Source organism: Hypanus sabinus, chromosome 1 (genome assembly GCF_030144855.1).
Source record: "Hypanus sabinus isolate sHypSab1 chromosome 1, sHypSab1.hap1, whole genome shotgun sequence".
Lineage (NCBI taxonomy): Eukaryota > Metazoa > Chordata > Chondrichthyes > Myliobatiformes > Dasyatidae > Hypanus > Hypanus sabinus.
In genome coordinates this window covers 43,426,750-43,454,276 of record NC_082706.1, presented here as the reverse complement: position 1 = coordinate 43,454,276, position 27,527 = coordinate 43,426,750, and the positions used below count along the sequence as shown (strand labels likewise).

Below are 27,527 nucleotides of genomic sequence, written 5' to 3'. Positions count from 1 at the left end.
GAACCGGTTATTCCAAATGCGGCCTGATCAGAGGTGGAGAGAGTGAGCAGCTTCAAGTTCCTGGGTGTCAAGATCTCTGAGGATCCAACCTGGTCCTAACATAGCGATATAGTTATAAAGAAGGCAAGACATGGGCTATACTTTATTAGGAATTTCAGGAGACTTGACATGTCAACAAATACACTCAAAAGCTTCTATAGTTGTACCATAGAGAACATTCTGACAGGCTGCATCACTGTCTGGTATGGAGGGGCTACTGCACAGGACCAAAAGAAGCTGCAGAAGGTTGTAAATCTAGTCAGCTCCATCTTGGGTACTAGCCTACAAATTACCCAGGACATCTTTAGGGGGTGGTGTCTCAGAAAGGCAGTGTCCATTATTAAGGACCCCCAGCACCCAGGGCATGCCCTTTTCTCACTGTTACCATCAGGTAGGAGGTACAGAAGCCTGAAGGCACACACTCAGCGATTCAGGAACAGCTTCTTGCCCTCTGCCATCAGATTCCTAAATGGACATTGAAGCTGGGAACACTACCTCACTCTTTTTATTATACAGTATTTTTTTAATCTATTCAATATACGTAATTGATTTACTTGTTTATTATTATTTTTATTTTATTTATTATTATTCTTTCTCTGCTAGATTATGTATTGCATTGAACTGCTGCTGCTAAGTTAACAAATTTCATGTCACATGCCAGTGATAATAAACCTAATTCTGATTTGTATGCCTGCAATGTGATTTCCTGCCTCGGTTCTCAACACCCCAACCAGTGAAAGCAAGCATGCCATACGTCATCTTTGCTACCTATAACCTCTTTCAGGCAGCTTTGTACTCTGATCCAAGTTGTTTGTGTGGGATCTTGTGATGTCATATTCCTTGTTCCCCTTGTCAGAGGAAAATGTGTGCTTTGTCATGTAAATGAGGGGGTTGATGTGGAACATAACAGGGTGGAGCAGGGTGCTGGTTTGACCCAGGCCTCACTGGTTGTTTCTCTGTACCACAGGGAAGCCAACTTGAGGCTTGAGTCTATTAGCTGCCAAGGATCATAAGGACAGTGGCTGGAAGAGCCGACATCTGGCGTGACCTCTGCAGAGCCGTGTGAGTAACGAATATCGATGTGGGCAGAGAAGGGGACACAAATGGTCCAGAACAAAAGCGGCCAAGGAGTGAGAGTTCCTCCATATTCATATTGTTCCTGCAATTTCTCACCACAAACAGGACAGGCCTGTGTCTGCAACACCTCCGCCCCCCCCCATACGATGTCAGGACGGGGTTTGTGTCTGTGACTCCCCCACACGGAGACACATCAGGGTCTGTGTCTGTGACTCCCCCACACGGAGACGGGGTCTGTGTCTGGGAGAGTGGGTGGAGCTCCCACAGCTAATCATGATGCATGTTCCCCACCTCTGTGAGACCCCCTCCTTCTTTCACTGAGCTCTTTGATTTTTCCCATGTATTCATGGATGCATTTTAGGAAAAGGACTATTGTTTTCACTAAACTTGGATTAATTAGATTATTTTGATGCAATAAAGTTTTTTATATGTGTTTCTTACTTGTGCCTTTCTGAACCTCATCCAGCTCAATGTAAAAACTGTTTAGTTGTGCTCCACAAAGAGGATGCAGGCTCTGTCTGACTTCTGCATACCACTTATCTGATTATCAACAGGATGTCTGAGGCTGCATTTCAGTTACCTCAACATTTCACCAACAACGTTCAGATAGTGAAGCGTTCTCTACATTGTCCCATCAAAGTCAAAGGGTGAAGATCCCTCACACCATCCTATCACACACTCACAAGGTTAGACACAGAGAGAAGCTCCCTCTGCATCGTCCTGTCACTCATTCACGAGGTCAGACACAGTGAATCTCCCTCCAGACCGTCCCATCATACAATCTATGGCTAACTGGAGGTCCATGACCCAGTCCTTGTTAGAGAATCGGAGGTGGAGAGAGAGGTTCAGTAACTTTAAGTTCCTTGACATTATCATTTCAGAGGATCTCTCCTGAGACCAGCATGTGTCTTTACAAAAAAGGCATAGCAGTGCTTCAACTTTCTTAGAAGTTTGTGGAGATTTGATGAATCTAAAACTTCTATTGATGCACAGTGTACATAATTGTGACTGGTTGCATTATGGCCTGGTATGGAAATACTAGTGCCCAAGAATATAAGAGCCTATATGAAGTGGTGGATACAGCCCAGCTCACAGGAAAAGCTCTCCCCACCATTGAGCACCTCTACAAAGAGCGCTGCCACAAGAAAGCAGCAGCATCATCAACAACCATCCATACCTTGTTCTCTTCTTGCTGTTGCCACCAGAGGTGAGATACAGAAGCCTTTGGTCGCACAGCACCGGGTTCAAAAAAACCTTCAACCATTTGGCATAACTTCACTCATCTCAACACTGAACTAATTCCACATCTAAGGACTTGACAACTTGTGCTGTCAGTGTTATTTATTTATTATTGTTATTAGTTTTTCTGTAGTTTCGTGGATTGTTTGTCAGTCTTTGCTCATGTGTAGTTTTTCATTGATTCTACTAGGTTCTCTTTGTATCTTCTGTGAATGCCTGCAAGAAACTGAATAGCAGGGTAGTAAATGGTAACATGTTTGTACTTTGATAATAAATTTATATCGAAACTTCAAATTGGTTTATTATAGTCTATTGTATTGAGATACGTGAAATACTGTTTTATATATGATCCAGGATCCAAACAAATTTCATCACATCAGTACATCAAGTTAGTACAAAAGTTAAAACAATGCAGAATATCGAAAGTGCAGTGCAGGTAGACAATAAGGTGCAAGGGCCCTGGTGAAGTAGAGAGGGAAATCAAGAGTTGGTCTTTTAGCATATAAGAAGTCTGTTCAATAGTCTGTTAACAGTGGGGATAGTTCACTTCTTGGAACTAAGTGCTCATTATTCTGAGGTCACTCAGTTCCACTTGGCTGCATCAAATGTCTCAGGTTGGATCTTGGCCTGTTTGTGGGGTCTCCCTGTGCCTCTTCTCAAAAAGACCAGGTGGGTGTGTGTGTTGGTGCAATTGTGGAGCAGCAGTTGCAGCCATCCCCCTGGTGGGCTGCTGATAGTGGGGATCAATGATTCCCATACACTGCATTTCCATCGCCTGCTGTCTGGTCACACCACGACACCACTGTCCAGCAGAAGGAGGGTTCCTAGTGGTGGTCCCTTCAGTGGGAATCCATCCCCTCGACGTTGGTGACCTAGGGTGGAGAGTGTTGAACGGAGTGGTACCATATAATGGGGTTCCCATCTGATTTAAGGACTCCCAGGTGCTGGGTCACTATAGTGGCCAGGAAGAGTCCATGTCCCTTGTAGCAATGGAGAGTGAGAGGTCACAGATACCCTGTTTTGAGCATCTGGCGGGGCTCTCCTCAACTTCTGGCTGCACTTCAGCCCCACACTCCTGATCTTTGGTCAGTGGGGAGATTGTTTAATGTCATTTTCTGTATACAAGTGTGAGGAGAACAAAATATTTGTTACTCTGGATCTGATGCAACATTAAAAAAACATGAAAGATGAAGAATAGTAATAAACAACAATACATGAAATAGCTTATGTACGTAGATTGGTTGTATATCCATAAAGTGATGCAAGTCTGTACATAAAATGATTGATGGGGATTAATGGTGGAGTTAGAGAGTGGAGGTGTTGATCAGCCTTGTTGATTGGGGAAAGTAGCTCCTTTTGAGTGGTGGTCCTGGTATGGATGCTAAGCAGCCTCTTCCTGATGGGAGTAGGACAAACAGTCCATGAGTGGGGTAGGTGGGCTCCTTCATGATGTTACTGAACTTTGTCTGGCACCTTTCTGTATGTATGCCTTTGATAGTAGGTAGGCTGGAGCCACTAATATGGTGGGTGGTTTTGACTACCCGTTTGTAGAGCCTTCCCGTCTGCTCCAGCGGAGGGTTTACTTCGTGTCCCTGAGGGAGGGTCACTCAGGGTATCTCCTGGTCAATTTGCTCTTGGGCTCAGCCAAGGTGGACGTTCACTGTTTCGGAGTTTCGGGCAGTCAAGAGTTCTGCCCAAGTGGACTGCCTGCTTCCCTTCCAGGGTTATTTCCGTGTGTCCCCAGAGAGGACTGAATCTCAATCCTCACCAACAGGGCCACCCCACCCCCTCTGCCCACATTTCTGTCCCTACGATAGCACGTATACCCTTGTACATTAATTTCCCAGGTCTGATCTCCCTGCAGCCATGTCTCCGTTATTCCAACAACATCATAGTTAACCATTCGCACCTGAGCTTCAAGCTCATCTGCCTTATTTCTGACACTTCGTGCATTCAGATATAGAATTTTTAGCCCATTTCTCCTCTCCCTGTTTAAATCGCTGCCTCTTGTGCTTAACCCAACTCCCCGAACTCCCATCGGGCTATACGCCCCTTGAGATTCAGTCCTTTGCAAGGGAGGACATAGGGTCAGGAGAAGTAGAGTCTGTGTGGATAGAACTGAGGAACAGTAAGGGCAAAAAGACCCTAATGGGTGTTGTCTACAGGCCACCAAACAGTAGCATGGATATTGGGTGCAAGTTGAATAGGGAGTTAACATTGGCACGTGGCAAAGGTAATGTCGCAGTAGTTATGGGGGATTTCAACTTGCAGGTGAACTGGGAGAATCAGGTTGGTGCTGGACCCCACGATAGGGAGTTTGTAGAGTGCCTACGGGATGCATTCTTGGAACAGCTTGTACAAGAGCCAACCAGGGACAAGGCTAATCTGGATTTAGTCTTGTGTAATGAACAGGATTTGAAAAGCGATCTTGAAGTCAAGGAGCCATTAGGAGGTAGTGACCATAATATGATAAGTTTTTATCTGCAATTTGAGAAGGATAAGGGCAGATTGGAGGTGTCAGTGTTGCAGTTGAACAGGGGAGACTATGGAGCCATGAGGGAGGAGCTGGCCAGTTAACTGGACGGATATCCGAGCAGAAAAGACAGTGGAACAGCAATGGCAGGTATTCTTGGGAATAATGCACAAGGTGGAAAATCAGTTCATCCCCCGGCGAAAGAAGGATTCAAAGGGGGGGAAGGGGCCACAGTGGTTGACAAAGGAAGTCAGAGATTGCATAGCATTAAAAAAAAAGGAAGTATGACAGACCTAAGGTGAGTGGGAGGACAGATGATTGGGAAATTTTTAAGGAACAACAGAACTTAACTAAAAAGGCAATACGGGGAGAAAAAATGAGGTACAAACGCAAGCTAGCCAGGAATATAAAGGAGGATAGCAAAAGCTTTTTTAGGTATGTGAAGAGAAAGAAGATACTTAAGAACAATGTTGGGCCCTTGAAGAATGAATTGGGTGAAATTGTTATGGGAAACAGAGAAATGGCAGAAGAATTTAATAAGTACTTTAGATCTGTCTTCACCAGGGAAGACACAAGCAATCTCCCAGATGTATGGATGGGCCAAGGACATAGGGTAACAGAGGAAATGAAACAGATTGACATTAGGAAGGAAACGGTGATGAGTAGACTGATGGGACTGAAGGCTGACAAATCCCCAGGTCCGGATGGACTGCATCCTAGGGTACCAAAGGAGGTGGCCCTGGAAATTGCGGATGCATTGGTAATCATTTTCCAATGTTCCTTAAATTCAGGATCAGTTCCTGAGGATTGGAGAATGGCTAATGTTATCCCACTTTGTAAGAAAGGAGGAAGGGAGAAAACAGAGAACTATCGTCCTGTCAGCCTAACATTGGTAGTGGGGAAGATTAGCTAGAGTCCATTATTAAAGATGAAATAGTGGCATATCTAGATAGTAGTGATAGGATTGGGCTGAGCCAGCATGGATTTACCAAGGGCAAATCATGCTTGACTAATCTATTGGAGTTTTTCGAGGATGTAACCAGGAAGTTAGACAAGGGAGATCCAGTGGATGTAGTGTACCTTGATTTTCAGAAGGCATTTGATAAGGTCCCACATAGGAGATTGGTGGGTAAAATCAGAGCTCATGGCATTGGAGGGAAGATATTGACATGGATATAAAACTGGTTGGCAGATAGAAAGCAAAGGGTAACGGTGAATGGGTGTTTCTCGGAATGACAGGTGGTGACTAGTGGGGTGCCACAGGGCTCGGTATTAGGACCACAGTTGTTTACGATTTACATCAACGATTTGGATGAAGGCATTGAGAATAACATCAGCAAGTTTGCTGATGATACTAAGCTGGGTGGCAGTGTGACATGTGATGAGGATGTTAGGAGAATTCAGGGTGATGGATAGGCTGAGTGAGTGGGCAGATACTTGGCAGATGACATTTAATGTGAATAAGTGTGAGGTTATCCACTTTGGGAGTAAGAACAGGAAGGCAGATTATTATCTGAACGGTGTAGAGTTAGGTAAGGGAGAAATACAAAGAGATCTAGGAGTCCTTGTTCATCAGTCACTGAAGGTGAATGAGCAAGTGCAGCAGGCAGTGAAGAAGGCTAATGGAATGTTGGCCTTTATTACAAAGGGAATTGAGTACAAGAGCAAGAAAATCCTTTTGCATTTGTACAGGGCCCTGGTGAGACCACACCTGGAGTATTGTGTACAGTTTTGGTCTCCAGGGTTAAGGAAGGACATCCTGGCTATAGAGGAAGTGCAGCGTAGATTCACGAGGTTAATTCCTGGGGTGTCCGGACTGTCTTACGCAGAGAGGTTAGAGAGACTGGGCTTGTACACGCTGGAATTAAGGAGATTGAGAGGGGATCTGATTGCAACATATAAGATTATTAAGGGTTTGGACAAGATAGAGGCAGGAAATATGTTCCAGATGCTGGGAGAGTCCAGTTCCAGAGGGCATGGTTTGAGAATAAGGGGTAGGTCATTTAGGACAGAGTTAAGGAAAAACTTCTTCTCCTAGAGAGTTGTGGGGGTCTGGAATGCACTGCCTTGGAAGGCAGTAGAGGCCAATTCTCTGGATGCTTTCAATAAGGAGCTAGATAGGTATATTATGGATAGGGGAATCAAGGGATATGGGGACAAGGCAGGAACCGGGTATTGATTGTAGATGATCAGCCATGATCTCAGAATGGCGGTACAGGCTCGAAGGGCCGAATGGTCTACTTCTGCACCTAATGTCTATTGACTACAATGGAGGACTTCTGTCACCAGTGGGTGACACAGGGGCTTGAATGGATCCATTGTTTTATTTTAAAAATACTGCAAACATATTCATGAAATTGCTCTAAAAGTAAAGAAGCCACACAACACAAAATGGATGTTTGGGGACAAAAATAAGTTTAGAGACAGTGAGGCTCCCTCCACACCGTCCCATCACACACTCCCGGGGTCAGACACAGAGTGAATTTCTCTCCACACCGTCCCGTCACACACTCCCGGGGTCAGACACACAGTGAAACCTCCTCTACACTGTCCCATCACACACTCCCGGGGTCAGACATAGAGTGAAGCTCCCTCCACACCGTCTCATTAAAGGTAAGATAACTGCTGAGCAAGTTGAAGTCTGACTTCCGGTGAGCAAAATGAGCCTTTATTTGCAGAGAGTTCATCTTCCTCATCTAGATCTGCACCTCGTCGGCTGTGGATAACTGCAGGTGACCTCAATGCTGCTGCTGCGGTACTTGTACTGAAACCAGCTGCCTGCAAATGCTGCCTCTCAGACCTTTACCTTTCAACCCCCTTCCCCCTCACCCTGCACCCAGAGACTGCACTGTTGTTTGGTCTGAAATGATGGCAGGAATTCTCTGTGGTGTCTGACCACCGGGGAGTGCGGGACATGAGGCCAGACCCCGGTGGGCACAAGAAGAGTGCAGACAAGAAAGTGCAGGGTTAATGTATCAACAGTTCCTCTTTTGCGTTTCTGTTTGCAAACTGTGCTAGAGTGTGGGTCCTCGTACCACATTTCCTAATGACTTACAGGCAGGGCAGCAGCAGCCATTGAAGTCGGAACTCTGAGAACGAGAGCAAGAGGAAGGCTGTGCCTCACTGCGAGGGCTTGGATTGCCCCCTTCTCCCTCCCCCTCAAACTCAGGATCGGCAAAAAGAGTGAGTGAGGAAGAGTAGGAGGAATTTGCGTACGGCCCCTTGCCGCTTCCCAGCATGGAAACTTGAGGTGAAGGAGTCGTGGGCTGATGGGCAAAGGAAAAGGGAGTGGGTGGAGGGAAATGGAAAGGGCGAAGATGTGGGGAGGGGTGGTGCAGTGATGGTAATAGTTCACAGGCACATCTGCATTTCTACTGAAACTAGCACTGGTTATGTACAGGGTGATGCTCCCTCACTGCAACGTGGTGCTCCCTCATCACCGCCTGTCTCTCACAGAGCTCCCTCCTCACTGCTCTTTCCTCAGCTCAGTGCTCCCTCTACATTGACTGGCCTTGAGAATACATGGTGCTGTGGGAGGGGTTTCAGTGGGTGGGGTGAGAGTCGGTGATGCTGGAGATTGTCTGTCGGCTGGTGAGGAGGGAGCTCTATTGGGGGTGGGAATGTGTGCTGCAGCTCCCTGACACTTCCCTGCAAATGCAATGGCAGTGAACGATTCCCCTCCCCCAGCCACTCAGCAGGGGAGCTGAGCGTTCTGACGTCCTGCCACGTCAACTCGGTGCTGGTGGGATCTTGCTGTGTGCAGTTTGGCCACCAACTCACCCGTGTCCTGTTGCCTGGCTTGTCCTTGGCCGGATGACGCCTCGGGCATCTGTCAGAGGGGAGTGTGCTGTTTCTGCACCAGAGGCAAGGGTCGTATTCCAAGGTAGGACTTCCTTGCTCCCTCTGAAGCTAAAGTTTGTGAAGTAGTGGAGGAGGACGGGGTGCTTTTTATAAGTGCAGCTTGAGACTTGTTGCAGAAGGAAACAAATGCAAGACACGGCAGGAAATGATGTGACTTGCTGCCTAAAACTGTGGTGTTACCGATAGAGAGAGAAGTGGAGAGGGAGGGAGGAAGATCGCAGGGGAGAAGAGGGAGAGACATGAAGAGGCAGAAAGAGGGAAAGGGAGAAGGATAAAGAGGAGGGAGAACGTAGGGGCAAGGGGGAGAGAGAAGAGGAAGAGAGAGAAATGTAGAGAGGGACAGAGAGCTCAGTCCTCCAGTGGGTAGCTGGGTTAAAGGTTGGTGTTGAGAGAGAGGATGGGATGATCCACCAGAAGTTCTAACACTTCCCCCTCCCCCTGCCACCCACCAACATCTTCCCCAAATTCGAATGGTGTCAGGGGTCTGAAGCAGTGGGTTGGGGTAGGTGACCAGTGGGAAACTGGGGAGTAACTCTTCCCAACAGAGGGCAGAGTGGAGAAGGCAGTGCAGAATGTATGCCAGGATGGTGGGTTGTAGGTGAACTGGGCAGATGTGAGGTGGAGGAGTCAGTTGGTTTGATGGCATTCTGCAGAGGCAGTTGGAGTTCAGACAAACTTGGGTTGTTTTGTCTGGAATGGTGGAGGCAGAGGGGCTTTATAAGAATATGAGAGATAGAATTAGAGTAGGCAGCTGCTATCTTTCTCCCTTGACATTGAAATGCTGAATATAAAATTTAAGATGACAAGAAATGTTCAAGGAATATGTATGGATTGAGTTTTTTTTTACACAGAGAGTGGTGAGTCCCTGGAATGTGCTGTCTGGGGTTGTGTTGGAGGTGTATACAATACATTGTTAAAAAGGCTCTTAGGTAGGCACATGGATGTGCAGAGGGGTTGTGTAGGTGGAGGGATTAGTTCAGTTAGGCATTTAATCACTTGTTGAATTAGTTTGGTACAACACCATGGGCTGAAGGGCTTGCTCCTGAGCAGTACTGTTCCATGTTCTGGAGGTACTAGACTGTGGTAGTTTCTTCACCCTCCTCCCACAGCATTCCCTCCTCATGTCTCCTCCCACAGCACTCCCTCCTCGCGTCTCCTCCCACAGCACTCCCTCCTCGCCGCCTCTCCCACCATGCTCCCTCTTCACCACCCCCTTCCATAGCATTTATCTCCTCACCATCTATCCCACAGCGTTTCCCCCTCGCCATCTTCCCCATAGTGCTCCCTCCTCACTGGCCCCCTCTCCTCACCAACCCACCCTCAAAACTCGGGAACACAGAGAAGTATTAGACTAGTCTGAGGTACCCTGACCAGCTCCCCCTGTCCTGACCCTACAGCGGGACTCCAGCCCTGATCGCCTCTGTCCTGTCAACTGAATGCTGAAGACATCAGTTCTGTCAGGTGGAGGTAAGACTGCATCTGGGACAGTGCATACAGCAGCAATGTCCTTATCTTAGGGTAGATGATAGCATGTTGAAAAAGTTCAGAAAATGTGTGCCAGACTGAGACTTGCACTGGGAGGAAAGGTCGGACAGGCTGAGCTTGTTGGAGCTTATGAGAGGGAGAGGAAGCATTATGTCCTCAGGGGTCTGGACCGGGTGGATGTGGCGAGGATGTTAACTCACTGACAAGGGGAGTTACTGGATGTGTATCTCATGGACCCCCCCCCCCACCCACAGCCACACACTAAATCCCCTCCCATGACTCACTGACACTAATCCCATCACCTCCTCTGTCCAAGCACTGAATCCCCTCCCATAACCCAGAGAGAGTCTCCCCATCAATCTCTCTCCCCCCCCCCCCAACCACTGAACCCACTCCCATAGTCCACAGACACTCTACCCACCACAAACTGTTCCAGCTGGGAAATGGTACTGCAGCATAAAAGCCAGGACCAACAGGCTCCGGTACAGCCTCTTTCACCAGGCCATAAGGCTGATTAATTCACGCTGATACAATCGCACTTCCATGATGATTGACTGTCCTGTTGTACATACCATTATAAATTACTCATTGCTCATTTAGATAGACGTAAGGTAAAGATTTTTACTCCTCATGTATATAAGGATGTAAGAAATAGAGTCAATTCAATTCAATATTCTCTCCAACCAACCTCCCATAACCCAGTCTCCCCATCACCAGCCCTCCCTTCCCACAACCCACAGATACACTTCCCCATTACTGACTCTCCCCAACCACTGAATCCCCTCCCACAACCCACAGCGTCCCCCATCATTTTTATTACCCCACCCAAAAATCCCCTCCCACAACCCACAGACACTTTCCCCATCATCTACTCTTCCTCTCACCTACCGAATCCCCTCCCATGACCCACAGACACTCAACTCCATCACCGACTCTTCCCAACCACTAAATCCCCTCCCACAACCCACAGTTGCCCCATCACCATCCCTTCCCCAACCCATTGAATTCCCCTCCCACAGCTCACAAATATTCAACCCATCACTGACTCTCCCACCCACTGAATCTCCTCCCATGACCCACACACTCCCCATCACCAACTCTCCCCTATTACCGACTCTCCCACCCACTGAATCTCCTCCCACAGCCCACAGACACACTCCCCAATCACCTTCTCTGCTCCACCCACTGAATCCCCTCCCATAACTCACTGTCTCCTCCATCACCTCTCCTCCCTTTCACCGAATCCGCTCCCACAGCCCACAGATACTCCCTGCAACACTGACTCTCCCCACCCACTGAATCCCCCTCCCATGACCCACAGACACTTACCCTATCACAGATACTCCCCATCCACTGAGTCCTCTCACACAGCCCACAGACACTCCTCATCACTGATTCCTTCCCCCCCCCATTGAATCACCTCCCATGACCCCCACTCGCTCTCCCCTTCACCTACTCTTTCCTTCACACACTGAATCCCTCCCTCAACCCCTGGACAGCCTCCCCCATCATGGTCTCTTCCCTCACTCACTGAATCCCCTCCCACAGACACAGACCCCGTCAGAGACTCTCCCCACCCACAACCTACAGTCTCTCTACCCACTGAATCTGCTCCAACAGCCTACAGACACCATTTCCCATCACTGACTTCCCCCATTCCCCACCAACCCACCAAATTCTCTCTCACAGCCTACAGACACTCTCCCACACTTACTGAATCCCCTTCCACAGCCCATAGACACCCCATCACTACCTCATCCCAACAGCCCGCAGACACTGTCCCCCATCACCGCCTCTATTTTCCTTCCCACAGCGTACTGGACACTCTCCCCCCTCACCTACTCTTTCCCTACACACTGAATCCCTTCCCACAGCGCTTCATCACTCTTTCCCACTACCAGCTCTTCCCACACATTGAAATTCTCCCAAAATACACAGATGTACTCCCTTATAGCAAACTAATTTTAGGGAGTGAATGGGGAGGGGTGGGTCCAGTTTGGAGTGTTGATGGTGGGATTGAATGAGAAGGGGTGAGGTCCCATAGAGGGATTGATTGGAAAGGTATGGGGTCTCATTGGGTGTGACCCCACCCACTTCCTATTCACTCCCACAATCTACATTTCAATGGGACCCCAACCTCTCCCAATCACTCCCACCATTTGCACTCCAAATAAGACCCCACACCTTCCCAATCACTCCCACCATGGGACCTCACCCCTTCCCATGGGAGTGAATGGGAAGGGGTGGGGTCGCATTGGGAGTGTGGATGGTGAGGATGAGTGGGAAGAGGTGAAGTCTGATGGTGTTTCTGGATGGTGGGACTAACTGGGAACAGGACAGTGGGTGTGTGTGGGAAAGGTCCCATGTACATTGTTTGCTTGAGGAAGTGTTAAATCAGTTGCATTTTCGGTGCAGTGTGTCTGGGTGAGGAAGCTGGGGAGATGTTATCTGAATAATGGGAACCAGAAGGACTTGCAGAAGTGGTGAAAGGGGACTTTGGGTGCAGGTTTCAATTCTCTGCAGAATTTAGACAGGGGAATTAGCTGCCAGTGTCACTGCCCTGACTGTTGTGGCTTCCAAGAATCCTCGTCATCAAATGGATTCTGTCTTTAACATTTCCACCTCCAGAAACATATGTGTTGCACTGTCTGCTGTGTTTTTCAAGATCTCTCTCTCTTCCTCCTTTCTGTCCCCCCACGCCTCTCTCCCCTCTTTCTCTCCCTCTCTATCACTATCTCTCTCTGTCTTTTTCTCTATCTGACCTATATACCCCCTTCTCCTATCCCACTCTCAACCACCCTCCCCTTCTCCACCACCCTCCTCTTCTCCCTCCTCTATTCTCTCCTCATACCCCATCTCTCCACCCTCCCTCTGCCCCCTCTCCTACCTCCTTCTTTCTTTCCTACCTCTCTCCCCCTTCCTGAATTGCAACAGTACTTGTTCTGACAACAGCAGCTTATGTTTTTTAAAAAAAGGAATAATGGTCCTTCTCCTCCCTCTCAACTGTTTATTTGGGTTCCCCTCCCCCCACCTTCCTTTCCAGTCCTGATGAAGCCTCTCAGCCTGAAATGTCAGTTGTTTATTGCCCTCTCTAGATGATGCTTGACCTGAGGAGTTCCTCCAGCATTTTCTGTGTGCTGTTCTGAATTTCCAGCATCTACAGAAACTCTTGTGTTTAGAAACTGATAGATAGGCACTTGAATGTGTGGAGAATGGAGGGATGTGGACATTGCATAGGCTGAAGGGACTTAGTTTAATCTGTCATTGTGTTTGACACAGACATTGTGGGCTGAAGGAGCTGTTCCTGTGTTGTACTGTTCTCTGTTGCCTGAGCTGGAGGGATTGAGTTCTTGAGAGAGTCTGCACAGCATTCTTTGTTCTGCATTCACAGACACAGCCTCTTGAGTCTACAAGCCTTTGACGAGGTACCACACATGAGGCTGCTGGACAAGATAAGAGCCCACTGTACTACAGGAATGATAATAACATGGATGAAGGATTGGCTGACTGGCAGGAGGCAAAGTGTGGTTGTAAAGGGGGCCTTTTTTGATGGCTGCCGGTGACCAATGGTGTTCCGCAGCAGTTGGTGCTGGGTCAGTTTCTTTACACATTATATGATAGTGATCTCGCTGATGGAATTGAAGGCTCTATGGCCAAGTTTGCTGAGGATATAAAGGTAGGTGGAGGGGCAGATAGTGTTGAGGAAGCAGAGAGTCCACAGAAGAGTTTGGTCAGATTAGGAGAATAGGCAATGGAATAGAGTGTAGAGAAGTGTATCGTCATGCATTTTGGTAGAAGGAATAAAGGCATAGACTATTTTTGAAATAGGGAGAAAATCCAAAAATCAGAGGTACAAAGGGACTTGGGAATCCTGCTACAGGATCCCCTAAAGGTTGACCTACAGGTTGAGTTGATGGTAAGAATGGAAAATACGATGTTAGCATTCATTTTGAGAGTACTGGACTATTAATGCTGAGGCTTTATTGGGTATCAGTCAGACTACATTTAGAATATTTTGAACCGTTTTGGGCCCCTGGTCCAGGGAAGGATGTGCTGGAGTTGGAGAGGGGCTTTACGAGAACAATCCTGGGAATGAAAGGGTTAATATATGAGGATTGTTTGATGGCTCTGGGCCTATACTCACTGGAATTTAGAAGAATGAGAGGAACACACACAAAAAATGCTGGAGGAACTCAGCAGGCTAGGCAGTATCTATGGAAAAGAGTAAACAGTTGATGATGTTTCTGGCCAAAGACCCTTTATCAAGATTCCCAGCATCTGCAGATTTTCTCCTGTTTAGAAGAATCTCATTGAAACCTATTGAATTTAGAAAGAACTAGAAAAGAGTGGACGTGATGTTCTTTATAGTGGGGGAGCAGAAGGCATAGCATCAGAATAGAGAGATGTCCATTTAGAATGGAGATGATGAGGAATTCCTTTGGCCGAAGGGTGGTGAATCTGGAATTCATTGCCAAACATGGCTGTGGAGGCCAAGTCATTGGGTATTTTTAAAGTGGAGGTGGGTGGTTTGTTGATTTGAAAGAGTGTCAAAGGTTACAGGGAGAAGGCAGGAGAATGGGATTGAGAGGCAAAATGATCAAATGGTGAAGCAGATTGATGGGCCAAATGATCTATAGTGATTCTGCTCCGATATCTAATGGTCTAATAAACTCCCTAATGACCATCACAACCCCCCCATCCATTATCCTAATCCCGCTGGTTTATTCTAATCCTCCCAGTTTATTCTTTGGCCTGAGCTTTAGAGTGGCTGCTCTTCTACCATGGTGGCCTGATTCAGTCAACCACTATCCCTTTCATTTACTTCCTGAGATGCTGATACTTTCCTGTAATTTGCAGGTCATCCAAGGACCCAGTCATTCCGATATCCCGGTGGTCCGGCTGAGAACTCTGTGGGGAATGTGAGTCAGGTGTGTGTCCATTGCCAGACCTGGGTCAAGTTTACTGTCAGATGCACAAGTCTACGTGTGCACAGGTACAATGAAAAACGTGCTTGCAGCAGCATCGCAGGTAGCATCAGATAGACAACATCCACAAGGAAAATTAAATGAAGCACAATGTTCGAGAAAGAACAAAATACAGCCCATTGTAGTGCTGAGTGTTGCTATACTGAGGTAATGATAAGGATTGAGCCAGTTGTTTCAAGAACTCAATGGTTGAAGGGAAGTAGCTGCTCCTGAACTTGCTCATGTGCAACTTTCCCAATGGGAGCTGTGAGACAGATCAGCATTAAACTTAGAGATGACGTGAAATTTGTTGTTTTGCAGCAGCAGTACAGAAAATTACTATAAATTACAAAAATAACAAAACAAGGAATAACTATAGTAGTGTTCATGGGATCATAGAGAACAGAAGTCGGATGGTTAACACACACACACACACACACACACACACACACACCCCACCCCCAGAATCAGGATCAAACACAGGTCTCTGGAGCAGAGAGAGAGCCGATTTGCCAATCCAAACATCTCCTGCTTTGTTGACATGGGTCGGGGCACAACTGTGGGAGTTGAGGAGATTCGATGGTTAATTGGTGGGAGCTTCACAGATATTCGTCTTTTGCAGTTCTGGAAGTTCGGAAAGGAATGGAAAACGCTCGGTTTTGGAGGCGGTCTCTGATGGATATCTTCAGTAAAGAGGAGAGCATACTGTCTGTGGTAAGGAGGTGTAAGGGGAGTTTCACTTTGTCTGACCCAGGAGTGTGTGATGGGACGGTGTGGAGGGAGCTTCATTCTGTGTCTGACCCCGGGAGTGTGTGATGGGACAGTGTGGAGGGAGCTTCACTCTGTGTCTGACCCCAGGAGTGTGTGATGGGACGGTGTGGAGGGAGATTCACTCTGTGTCTGACCCCGGGAGTGTGTGATGGGACAGTGTGGAGGGAGCTTCACTCTGTGTCTGACCCCGGGAGTGTGTGATGGGACAGAGTGGAGGGAGTTTCACTCTGTGTCTGACCCCGGGAGTGTGTGATGGGACAGTGTGGAGGGAGCTTCACCCTGTGTCTGACCCCGGGAGTGTGTGATGGGACGGTGTGGAGGGAGCTTCACTCTGTGTCTGACCCCGGGAGTGTGCAATGGGATGGTGTGGAGGGAGATTCACTCTGTGTCTGACCTCAGGAGTGTGTGATGGGACAGTGTGGAGGGAGCTTCACCCTGTGTCTGACCCCGGGAGTGTGCAATGGGACAGTGTGGAGGGAGCTTCACCCTGTGTCTGACCCCGGGAGTGTGCGATGGGACAGTGTGGAGGGAGATTCACTCTGTGTCTGACCCCGGGAGTGTGCGATGGGACAGTGTGGAGGGAGCTTCACCCTGTGTCTGACCCCGGGAGTGTGCGATGGGACAGTGTAGAGGGTGATTCACTCTGTGTCTGACCCCGGGAGTGTGGGATGGGACAGTGTGGAGGGAGATTCACTCTGTGTCTGACCCCGGGAGTGTGCGATGGGACAGTGTGGAGGGAGCTTCACCCTGTGTCTGACCCCGGGAGTGTGCGATGTGACAGTGTGGAGGGAGCTTCACCCTGTGTCTGACCCCGGGAGTGTGCGATGGGACAGTGTGGAGGGAGATTCACTCTGTGTCTGACCCCGGGAGTGTGTGATGGGATGGTGTGGAGGGAGATTCACTCTGTGTCTGACCTCAGGAGTGTGTGATGGGAGAGTGTGGAGGAGCTTCACTCTGTGTCTGACCCCGGGAGTGTGTGATGGGACGGTGTGGAGGGAGATTCACTCTGTGTCTGACCTCAGGAGTGTGTGATGGGAGAGTGTGGAGGGAGATTCACTCTGTGTCTGACCTCAGGAGTGTGTGATGGGAGAGTGTGGAGGAGCTTCACTCTGTGTCTGTCCCTGGGATATGTGATAGGGCAGTGATAGGATAGATTTTCTCCAAGAGAAATCTTGCAGATGCTGGAAATCTAGCAACACACACACACAAAGTGCTGGAGGAACTTAACAGGCCAGGCAGCATCTATGGGAAAAAAGTACAGTCGGCGTTTCAGGCCGAACTCCTTCGATTTTCTCAATGGATTCGCTCTCTGGGGACAGATATTACCGTCATTCTGCCCTCAGCGCTCTATATCCCTACCGATGTTACTCCAGCTCCTTCACACGTCCCTCAGTTCCCCAGCGACGTGTGTCACGGACACTCTCTGCCCTTTCCCTATTTTTCTCCCACTCTTTCTGCAATCGGTCGCTCATTCATTCCCTCACTCACACATACTAGGTGACGGGTCACGGGGCCGCCGACCTACAAGGAGTTTCTCATTGATTTCGCGTTGCTGAGCTCAGGTGACGATCCGACCCAACCCAACCACACACCTCCACCTTGGAGTGTTCCTGTCGGGGTAGGGAGACCCCACTGCCGCCTCGGAAATGGGGGGTCGGCGGGCCGCACACACCCCGTGCCTCGCCGGGCGTCCCGTGTCCGGGCATGGTCTCTTCGATCCGAGCAGGATGAGCGGCGGGGGGCGGTGCCGCAGAATCTGTCACCTCCCCCGTTCCCAGGCGGAGACGGGGCAGAGCGAGAAAGGAGAATTTGACTCTTTCCTTCTCGCTCTCTATCGACCCGGGAAGGACACGGTAGTCAGCGGGAGGCGGAGAAAGAGGTTTTCCGCGGGAGTCTGGGGCTGGTGCGGGTGGGATGGGAGCCGCCGGAGGCAGTGACATTAGCCTGCCTCACTGACGGAGGGGACGACCGGAGGGAGGGGGGTGCGTGGAGTTCGTTTGGGTCCCAGGACGACGGAGTGTTTGCGTGTGGTATATGTCTGAGGGGGGTGAGGGTGGAGGGGTCTGGGGTGTAGTTTCCCACTGGGTATGACTAGAGAGATCCTCGAGAGCCCACCAACTCCCGGGCAGTCGCTGGATCCTGCTGTCATGGTGGTGAGTTATTGCCGCTGGATAATCTTTCTTCTCCCTCCAACCCTCCGCTATCCTTCCCTCCTGCCATTCCTCCCACCATACATCATTCCCCCTTCCCTCCTTCAATCATTCTCTCCAGCCCTCCGTCGCCTCCCTTCTCCTTCCATTCCTCCTTCCTTCCCTGCTCCCTCCCTCTCTCTCCTTCCTCCCTCCCTCTCCCACTCCCTCTCTCCCCACACCCTTTCCCTTTCCCCTCTCTCCCACACCCTTTCCCTTTCCCCTCTCTCCCCACACCCCTTCCCTTTCCCCTCTCTCCCCACACCCCTTCCCTTTCCCCTCTCTCCCCCTCCCTTACCCCTTCCCTTTCCCCTTTACTTTCCCCCTCTCTCCCCTTCACTTTCCCCCTCTCTCCCCCTCCCTTTCCCCTTCCCTTCCTCCTCCCCCCTCCCCCTCCCCTCCCCCTCCTTTCCCCCTCTCCTCCTCCCCCTCCCTTTCCCCTCTCCCCCTCCCTTCCCTCCCTCTCCCCCTCCCCCTCCCTCTCGTCCCCTCCCTCTCCACCCCTCCCCTCCCTCTCCTCCCCTCCCCTCCCTCTCCTCCCCTCCCCCTCCCTCTCCTCCCCTCCCCTCCCTCTCCTCCCCTCCCTCCTCCTCCCCCCTCCCCTCCCTCTCCTCCCTCCCTCTCCTCCCCCCTCCCCTCCCTCCCTCCCTCCCCTCCTCCCTCCCCTCCCTCTCCTCCCCCTCCCCTCCCTCTCCCCCTCCTCCCCTCCCCCTCCCCCCCTCCACCCCTCCCCCTCCCCCTCTCCCCTCCCCCTCCCCCCTCCTCCCCCCTCCCCCTCCCCCCCCTCCCCTCCCCCTCCCCTCCCCCTCCCCCTCCACCCTCCCCCTCCCCCTCCTCCCCTCCCCCCCCTCCTCCCCTCCCCCTCCCCCCCCTCCCCCCCTCCCTCCCCCCCTCCTCCCCCTCCTCCCTCCCCCTCCTCCCCCTCCTCCCTCCCCTCCTCCCCCTCCTCCCTCCCCTCCTCCCCCTCCTCCCTCCCCTCCTCCCCCTCCTCCCCCCCACTCCCCCTCCTCACCCTCCTCCCTCCCCACCTCCCTCCTCCCTCCCACCTCTCCCTCCTCCCTCCCCTCCTCTCCCTCCTCCCTCCCCTCCTCTCCCTCCTCCCTCCCCTCCTCTACTCCTCCCTCTCCTCCCCCCTTCTCCCCCCTCCTCCCTCTCCTCCCCCCTCACTCCCTCTCCTCCCCCTCCTCCCTCCCCTCCACCCCTCCTCCCTCTCCTCCCCTCCTCCCCCCTCCTCCCCACCTCCTCCCCTCCCCCCCCTCCTCCCTCCCCTCTCCCCCCCTCCTCCCTCCCCTCTCCCCCCCTCCTCCCTCCCCTCTCCCCCCTCCTCCCTCCCCTCTCCCCCCTCCTCCCTCCCCTCTCCCCCCTCCTCCCTCCCCTCTCCCCCTCCTCCCTCCCCTCTCCCTCCCCTCTCCCTCCCCTCCTCCCTCCCTCCTCCACCTCCCTCCCCTCCTCCCCCTCCCCCTCCCCCCTCCTCCCCCTTCCCTTCTCCCCCCTCCTCCCCCTCCCCTTCTCCCCTCCTCCCCTTCTCCCCCCTCCCCTTCTCCCCCTCCCCTTCTCCCCCCTCCCCTTCTCCCCCCCTCCCCCCTCCCCTTCTCCCCCCTCCCCCCTCCCCTTCTCCCCCCCTCCCCTTCTCCCCTTCTCCCCCCTCCCCTTCTCCCCCCTCCCCTTCTCCCCCCTCCCCTTCTCCCCCCCTCCCCCTCCCCCTCCTCCCCCTCCCCCTCCTCCCCCTCCCCTTCTCCCCCTCCTCCCCTTCTCCCCCCTCCCCTTCTCCCCCCTCCCCCCTCCTCCCCCTCCCCTTCTCCCCCTCCCCTTCTCCCCCTCCCTCCTCCCCCTCCCCTCCTCCCCCTCCCCTTCTCCCCCCTCCCCCTCCCCTTCTCCCCCCCTCCCCCCTCCCCCCTCCCCTTCTCCCCCCCTCCCCCCTCCCCCCTCCCTTCTCCCCCCCTCCCCCCTCCCCCCTCCCCTTCTCCCCCCCTCCCCCCTCCCCTTCTCCCCCACCCCTCTCCCCCCCTCCCCTTCTCCCCCCCTCCCATCTCCCCCCCTCCCCTTCTCCCCCCCACCCCTTCTCCCCCCTCCCCTTCACCCCCACCCCTTCTCCCCCCCCTCCCCCCCTCCCCTTCTCCCCCCACCCCCCCTCCCCTTCTCCCCCCCTCCCCTTCTCCCCCCCTCCCCCCCCCCTTCTCCCCCCTCCCCCCTCCCCTTCTCCCCCCCCCCCCTCCCCTTCTCCCCCCTCCCCCCTCCCCTTCTCCCCCCTCCCCTTCTCCCCCTCCCCTTCTCTCCCCCTCCCCCTCCCCCCTCCTCCCCCTCCCCTTCTCCCCCTCCTCCCCTTCTCCCCCCTCCCCTTCTCCCCCCTCCCCCCTCCTCCCCCTCCCCTTCTCCCCCTCCCCTTCTCCCCCTCCCCTCCTCCCCCTCCCCTCCTCCCCCTCCCCTTCTCCCCCCACCCCCCCTTCTCCCCCCCTCCCCCCTCCCCTTCTCCCCCCCTCCCCCCTCCCCTTCTCCCCCCCTCCCCCCTCCCCTTCTCCCCCCTCCCCCCTCCCCTTCTCCCCCTCCCCCCTCCCCACCTCCCTCCCCTCTCCCCCCTCCTCCCCCCCACTCCCCCCTCCTCCCTCCCCTCTCCCCCTCCTCCCTCCCTCTCCCTCCCTCTCCCTCCCCTCCTCCCTCCCCTCCTCCCTCCTCCCCTCCCCCCTCCTCCCCCTTTCCCTTCTCCCCCCTCCTCCCCCTCCCCTTCTCCCCCTCCTCCCCTTCTCCCCCCTCCCCTTCTCCCCCCTCCCCTTCTCCCCCCTCCCCTCTCCCCCCTCCCCTTCTCCCCCCTCCCCCCTCCCCTTCTCCCCCCTCCCCCCTCCCCTTCTCCCCCCCTCCCCTTCTCCCCTTCTCCCCCCTCCCCTTCTCCCCCCTCCCCTTCTCCCCCCTCCCCTTCTCCCCCCCTCCCCCTCCCCCTCCTCCCCCTCCCCCTCCTCCCCCTCCCCCTCCTCCCCCTCCCCTTCTCCCCCTCCTCCCCTTCTCCCCCTCCCCTTCTCCCCCCTCCCCCCTCCTCCCCCTCCCCTTCTCCCCCTCCCCTTCTCCCCCTCCCCTCCTCCCCCTCCCCTCCTCCCCCTCCCCTTCTCCCCCCTCCCCTCCCCTTCTCCCCCCCTCCCCCCTCCCCCCTCCCCTTCTCCCCCCTCCCCCCTCCCCCCTCCCCTTCTCCCCCCCTCCCCCTCCCCCCTCCCCTTCTCCCCCCTCCCCCCTCCCCTTCTCCCCCTCCCCTTCTCCCCCCTCCCCTTCTCCCCCCCTCCCTTCTCCCCCCCTCCCCTTCTCCCCCCCTCCCCTTCTCCCCCCTCCCCTTCTCCCCCCTCCCCTTCTCCCCCCTCCCCTTCTCCCCCCCTCCCCCCCTCCCCTTCTCCCCCCCTCCCCCCCTCCCCTTCTCCCCCCCTCCCCTTCTCCCCCCCTCCCCCCTCCCCTTCTCCCCCCTCCCCCCTCCCCTTCTCCCCCCTCCCCCCTCCCCTTCTCCCCCCTCCCCCCTCCCCTTCTCCCCCCTCCCCTTCTCCCCCCTCCCCTCTCTCCCCCTCCCCCTCCCCCCTCCTCCCCTCCCCTTCTCCCCCTCCTCCCTTCTCCCCCCTCCCCTTCTCCCCCCTCCCCCCTCCTCCCCTCCCCTTCTCCCCCTCCCCTCCTCCCCTCCCCTCCTCCCCCTCCCCTTCTCCCCCCTCCCCCCCTTCTCCCCCCCTCCCCCCTCCCCTTCTCCCCCCCTCCCCCCTCCCCTCCCCCCCTCCCCCTCCCCTTCTCCCCCCTCCCCCCTCCCCTTCTCCCCTCCCCCCTCCCCTTCTCCCCCCTCCCTTCTCCCCCCCCTCCCTTTCTCCCCCCTCCCCCTCCCCTTCTCCCCCCCTCCCCCCTCCCCCCTCCCCTTCTCCCCCCTCCCCCCTCCCCTTCTCCCCCTCTCCCCCCTCCCCCCTCCCCCCTCCCCCCTCCCCTTCTCCCCCCTCCCCCCTCCCCTTCTCCCCCTCCCCCCTCCCCTTCTCCCCCCCTCCCCTTCTCCCCTTCTCCCCCTCCCCTTCTCCCCCCTCCCCCCTCCCCTTCTCCCCCCTCCCCCCTCCCCTTCTCCCCCCCTCCCCTTCTCCCCCCCTCCCCTTCTCCCCCCCTCCCCTTCTCCCCCCCTCCCCTTCCCCTTCTCCCCCCCTCCCCTTCCCCTTCTCCCCCCCTCCCCTTCTCCCCCCTCCCCTTCTCCCCCCTCCCCTTCTCCCTTCTCCCCCCTCCCCTTCTCCCCCCTCCCCCCTCCCCTTCTCCCCCCTCCCCCCTCCCCTTCTCCCCCCTCCCCCCTCCCCTTCTCCCCTCTCCCCCCTCCCCTTCTCCCCTCTCCCCTTCTCCCCCTCTCCCCCTCTCCCCTTCTCCCCCTCTCCCCCTCTCCCCTCTCCTCCCCCTCTCCCCCTCTCCTCCCCCTCTCCTCTCCTCCTCTCCCTCTCCCCCTTCTCTCTGTCCTCTCCATCCTTGATATCCTTCCCCTCCCACCTCTCCGCCATCCTCTCCCTTTCCATCTCCCTCCACTCACTGTCCCTCTCTCTCTCCCTTTCCTCCTCATCCACTTACCTCACCAGAGCACACCCATTATCTTCAGCTCCCTATCTCCACCTCCATTTCCCCCTACCCCATTCTGTGACCCTCTCACCCACTCCTCTCCTCTCCTCCCTCCTTGCACCTCCGACTCCCCCCTCCCCCTCAAACCACCACCCCTGGGTAGTGCAGAGTGTGTGATGTTGGAGGGAAGTGGCAGAAGTGGATTCTGCTGTGGGTTGGGAGTGTGTTAACTGGGACACTGATAAATTCCTGCTTCCTGTTTCCTCAGTATGTCTGTGTTACTGGGTCAAACGTGTTGGCAGATTGCTGTTCACAGCAAGGGTGTTAAATGTCTGTGGAGGCAGTGAGTGGAACAAGGTTATCGCAGCAGGTACCTTGTAGTAAATGTGGTTGAGCTAAGGCAACTACAGCGAGCTCAGGGTTAATGTGCAGTGTAAAATATCGATGTTAGTGTGTAAGTGTGCCGTTTCTGGGAGCACATGGTGTGTATGACTGCGGTGTTACTGGGAACACACTCCGGTGTGTGAGAATGTGGTATTACCAGGAGCTCACGTGAGTGTAAGGACACGGTGTTACTGGGAAAACATGTAAAAGCATGATGTTGCCATCAATATGTGTCAGCATGTGAAAGAGCCGTTTCACTGGCAGTGCACATGAGTGTGTAAGCACCACAAGTACATGTGAGTGTTTAAGAATGAACTGTTATGGGTACACATGCTAATATGTAAGGGAACAGTTTCAATGGTAGTAACATTGGTGTGTAAGATTGAGGTGTTACTGGGAGTACATGTTAGCGTGTAAGAATGTGGTGTCACTGCAAACATACATTCATGGTAAGAGCACAGTGTTATTGGGAACCCACATTAATGTGTGAGAGTGTGGTCTTACCAGCAAGACACATTAGTGTGTAAGGGCACGATATTGCTGGGAACACAAGTGTACGAGCACAGTGTCACAGGGAACATACATCATCGTGTAAGGTCACAGTGTTGTCAGGAACAAATATTGGTGTGCAAGGGCTTGGTGTTACCAGGGCCCTGCGTTTCTGTACAAGGGGATGGTATTACTGGGGCTTGTAGTTCTGTACAAGGGCGCGGTGTTATCGGGAGCTTGCATTTCTGTACAAGGGCGCGGTGTTATCGGGAGCTTGCTGTTTTCTGTACAAGGGCGCGGTGTTATCGGGAGCTTGCGTTTCTGTACAAGGGGGTGGTGTTACTGGGTGCGTGCTTTCTGTACAAGGGGTGGTGTTATCGGGAGCTTGCATTTCTGTACAAGGGCGCGGTGTTATCGGGAGCTTGCGTTTCTGTACAAGGGGTGGTGTTACTGGGAGCGTGCGTTTCTGTACAAGGGGGTGGTGTTACTGGGTGCGTGCGTTTCTGTACAAGGGGGTGGTGTTATCGGGAGTTTGTGTTTCTGTACAAGGGGGTGGTGTTACCGGGGAGCGTGCGTTTCTGTACAAGGGGGTGGTGTTACTGGGAGCGTGCGTTTCTGTACAAGGGGGTGGTGTTACTGGGTGCGTGCGTTTCTGTACAAGGGGGTGGTGTTATCGGGAGTTTGTGTTTCTGTACAAGGGGGGTGGTGTTACTGGGTGCGTGCGTTTCTGTACAAGGGGGTGGTGTTATCGGGAGTTTGTGTTTCTGTACAAGGGGGTGTGTTACTGGGAGCGTGCGTTTCTGTACAAGGGGGTGGTGTTACTGGGTGCGTGCGTTTCTGTACAAGGGGGTGGAGTTATCAGGAGTTTGTGTTTCTGTACAAGGGGGTGGTGTTACTGGGAGCGTGCGTTTCTGTACAAGGGGTGAGTGTTACTGGGTGCGTGCGTTTCTGTACAAGGGGGTGGTGTTATCGGAGTTTGTGTTTCTGTACAAGGGGGTGGTGTTACTGGGGAGCGTGCGTTTCTGTACAAGGGGGGTGGTGTTACCGGGAGCTTGTGTTTCTGTACAAGGGCAAGGTGTTACCAGGAGCTTGTGTTTCTGTACAAGGGCGCAGTGTTACGGGAGCTTGTGTTTCTGTACAAGGGCGCAGTGTTACCGGGAGCTTGTGTTTCTGTACAAGGGTGCAGTGTTACCAGGAGCTTGTGTTTCTGTACAAGACCGTGGGAGTTGTGGGTGGCAGCACCAATTGCTAGGGATACGAGTGGTGTGGCTTTGCACTCATTAGGTGGTTTGGACGTTACGTAAACTGGGATATGGGACAAACCTGTGTCCGTTCCTGCCTGGGAGATTAGCGAGTGTATTTTTGGATGTGTCCTGCTTGCAGTAGGCGGTGCCAGCTCTCCAATGCCCCTGGGAGTGCTCTAGATTCAGCTCTGCCCCACATACAGCAACGCTGAAACTGGGACACCAGGACAAGGCTGCTTACAGACAGTGGGAGGGCATTCAGGATCCTGTCTGCCCACTACATGGTGACAGAAGGAGGGCGATTGGCTCCTTGAGCTTACTGCAGGAAAGGGATTCCATCACCCCCCCACCTTCTCACACCTCTCCACTCCAGTCAATTACAATCTTCCATCTCTCCCTCTCTCTCCGTCTGTTTCTGTCTCTCTCTCCTTCATCTGTCCCATCTTCCTCTCTCCCTCTCCCATCCTCTCACCACCCTTCCTCTCCCCTTTCACTTTCCCTTCTCTCTCCTCTCCTGGCTCTCCTAACCCACACCTAAAGATCTTTCTGTACCCTTCTCCAAGTCACACTCTCTGAGTCTCTCTCCCTGACTCCTCTTTCCCCCTCCCCTGCTTTCTTTATCACCACTCTCCCTCTCTCTACCCCATCCCCTTTAACTATCCTGTCTTTCCCTCTCCCCCATACCTTCTCTCTCTCTCCCCCAGCTACCTCACTCCACACTCAACAAAACTCCAATCTCTCCTATTAAACCATTTCCTGTTATTATTTAGTCTCCCTGCTGTGGGATCCAGAGCTTCTTGTGTCAGATGGCTCCCGCCACATCACCCATCACACACTCCCGGGGTCAGACACAGAGTGAGGCTCACTCCACACCGTTGCATCACATACTCCCGGGGTCAGACACAGAGTGAATCTCCCTCCACACCGATCCATCACACACTCCCGGGGTCAGATACAGAGTGAAGATACAAAGTGAGGCTCCCTCCACACCGTCCCAGCACACACTCCCACAGTCAGACACAGAGTGAGGCTCCCTCCACACCGTCCCATCACGCACTCCCGGGGTCAGACACAGAGTGAGGCTCCCTCCACACTGTCCCATCACACACTCCCGGGGTCAGACACAGAGTGAAACTCCCTCCACACTGTCCCATCACACACTCCGGGGTCAGACACAGAATGAAGCACCCTCCACACTGTCCCATCACACACTCCCGGGGTCAGACACAGAGTGAAACTCCCTCCACACTGTCCCATCACACACTCCCGGGGTCAGACACAGAATGAAGCACCCTCCACACTGTCCCATCACACACTCGCAGTGTCAGATACAAAGTGAATCTCCCTCCACACCGACCCATCACACACTCCCGGGGTCAGACACAGAGTGAGGCTCCCTCCCCACCATCCCATCGTACACTCCTGGGGTCAGACACTGAGTGAAGCTCCCTCTACAAGACTTGTGGTGGTTCATTTGTGGTTGGACTTCCTGTTGGTGGGGATGAAATGGTTTCAGTGATTTAGCACCCAGCTCCTGTTCCTGCTAGTTTAAGTGAGGCAAGCACAAGCTGTTGGAGGCGGTGTATCTGGGTCGCAGAAGAGTTTGTAACAAGGTTTTGAGCCTGAGACAGGTCGGGATTACAACATCCCACAGAATCCAAGAGCTAGTGGCAAAGTAAATCCAAAACTGGGTCAGCTGCACGATGATAGTGGGAAGCAGACTGAGATTTATTGCCAGGCAGCTAGAGGACATGAAGTTTGTGCCTTGTGGCAGCAGTACTATGCACAGATATAAGATTACTATAAGTTAGACAATAAGTACTGCAACAAAACGAGGAATAGTGAGGTCGCGTACATGGGTTCACAGACCCTTCAGGAACTTGATGGTAGAAGGAAGAAGCTGTTCCTGAATCATTGAGGTGCGGTTCTTTGGGCTCCTCTACCTTCTCCCTGATGTTGGTAATGAGAAAGGGGCATGTCCTAGATGACGTGGGGCCTTGCTGATGAATGCTGCTTTCTTGAAGAACTGTCTCTTGAATGCCGGGATGTTTGTGCCCATGTTGACATGCCAAATCTCCCACAACATTTATTACCCTGTAACCGTCAGGCTGCTGAACCAGATAACTTCATTCACTTCAACACTGAACTGATTCCACAACCTGTGAACTTTCTTTCTTTCTTTCTAAATCTTTTTATTAATATTAGTAGTATGGACAGAATACAAATGATATATTGATAAAGAAATTACCAACATATAAATTCCATTACATATGAAAAAAACATACATAATAGTTACAATATAAATGTTTACCAAAACATAAGCCATAAAATATATGTATGAACATAGTAAGTCTAAATATTTCATAATATATCATATAAAGAAAACAGAAAAAAGAAAGAAAAAAAACAAAAAAATATAATGCCAAACTAGCTAATTTAATCTAATAACTAATATAGAAGAAAAAAGAAGCAAAAAAAGAGAGAGAAAAAAAAAGGGGGCTGTTTATAATATCTCACAAAAATAAGTATTCATCAATGCCGTCACTTCCGGTCCTCTCAACATACATAAGCTAAAAGCTGGGAAATCAAATGAACTTGGAACAGGGTCATATTACATCATATGAAAATGTTGAATAAATGGTCTCCATAACTTTTCAAATTTAATAGAAGTCTCAAAAGTACCACTTCTAATTTTTTCTAAATTTAAACATAACATAGTTTGAGAGAACCAATTAAATACAATGGGAGGATTAATTTCTTTCCAATTCAA

The 27,527-nt window shown here is 52.8% G+C and overlaps 3 protein-coding genes across 4 annotated transcripts in view; all 3 read left to right on the top strand.

Annotated features, from left to right (window-relative positions):
• Nucleotides 1-2,642, top strand: part of proser3 (proline and serine rich 3) — a 31,858-nt gene extending 29,216 nt beyond the window's left edge. The window contains exon 11 of one of the 2 annotated variants that reach the window (XR_009511842.1): nt 1,007-1,074. Coding sequence is in view for 1 of the 2 variants with exons in the window: in XM_059968448.1 (XP_059824431.1) it covers nt 1,007-1,052 (46 nt within the window). In the remaining variant the exon portion in view is untranslated. Of the gene's footprint in view, nt 1-1,006 lie in introns of both variants that reach the window. The other variant, XM_059968448.1, reaches the window with a different exon arrangement.
• Nucleotides 2,643-8,373: 5,731 nt separating this feature from the next.
• LOC132398847 (rho GTPase-activating protein 33-like) overlaps nt 8,374-27,527 on the top strand; it is an 86,967-nt gene continuing 67,813 nt past the window's right edge. Inside the window, exons 1-2 of the mRNA XM_059978712.1 lie at nt 8,374-8,711; nt 15,761-15,852. Of these exons, the coding sequence (XP_059834695.1) occupies nt 8,642-8,711; nt 15,761-15,852 (162 nt within the window). The 5' untranslated portion in view covers nt 8,374-8,641. The remainder of the gene's footprint in view (nt 8,712-15,760; nt 15,853-27,527) is intronic.
• On the top strand, nt 17,997-21,644 carry LOC132401504 (uncharacterized; the record flags this gene model as incomplete). Its single annotated transcript, XM_059987212.1, has 5 exons — nt 17,997-18,062; nt 19,532-19,794; nt 20,321-20,362; nt 20,568-21,077; nt 21,362-21,644. Coding segments are annotated over exons 1-5 (1,164 nt in total), but the record flags the coding sequence as incomplete, so codon positions are not given.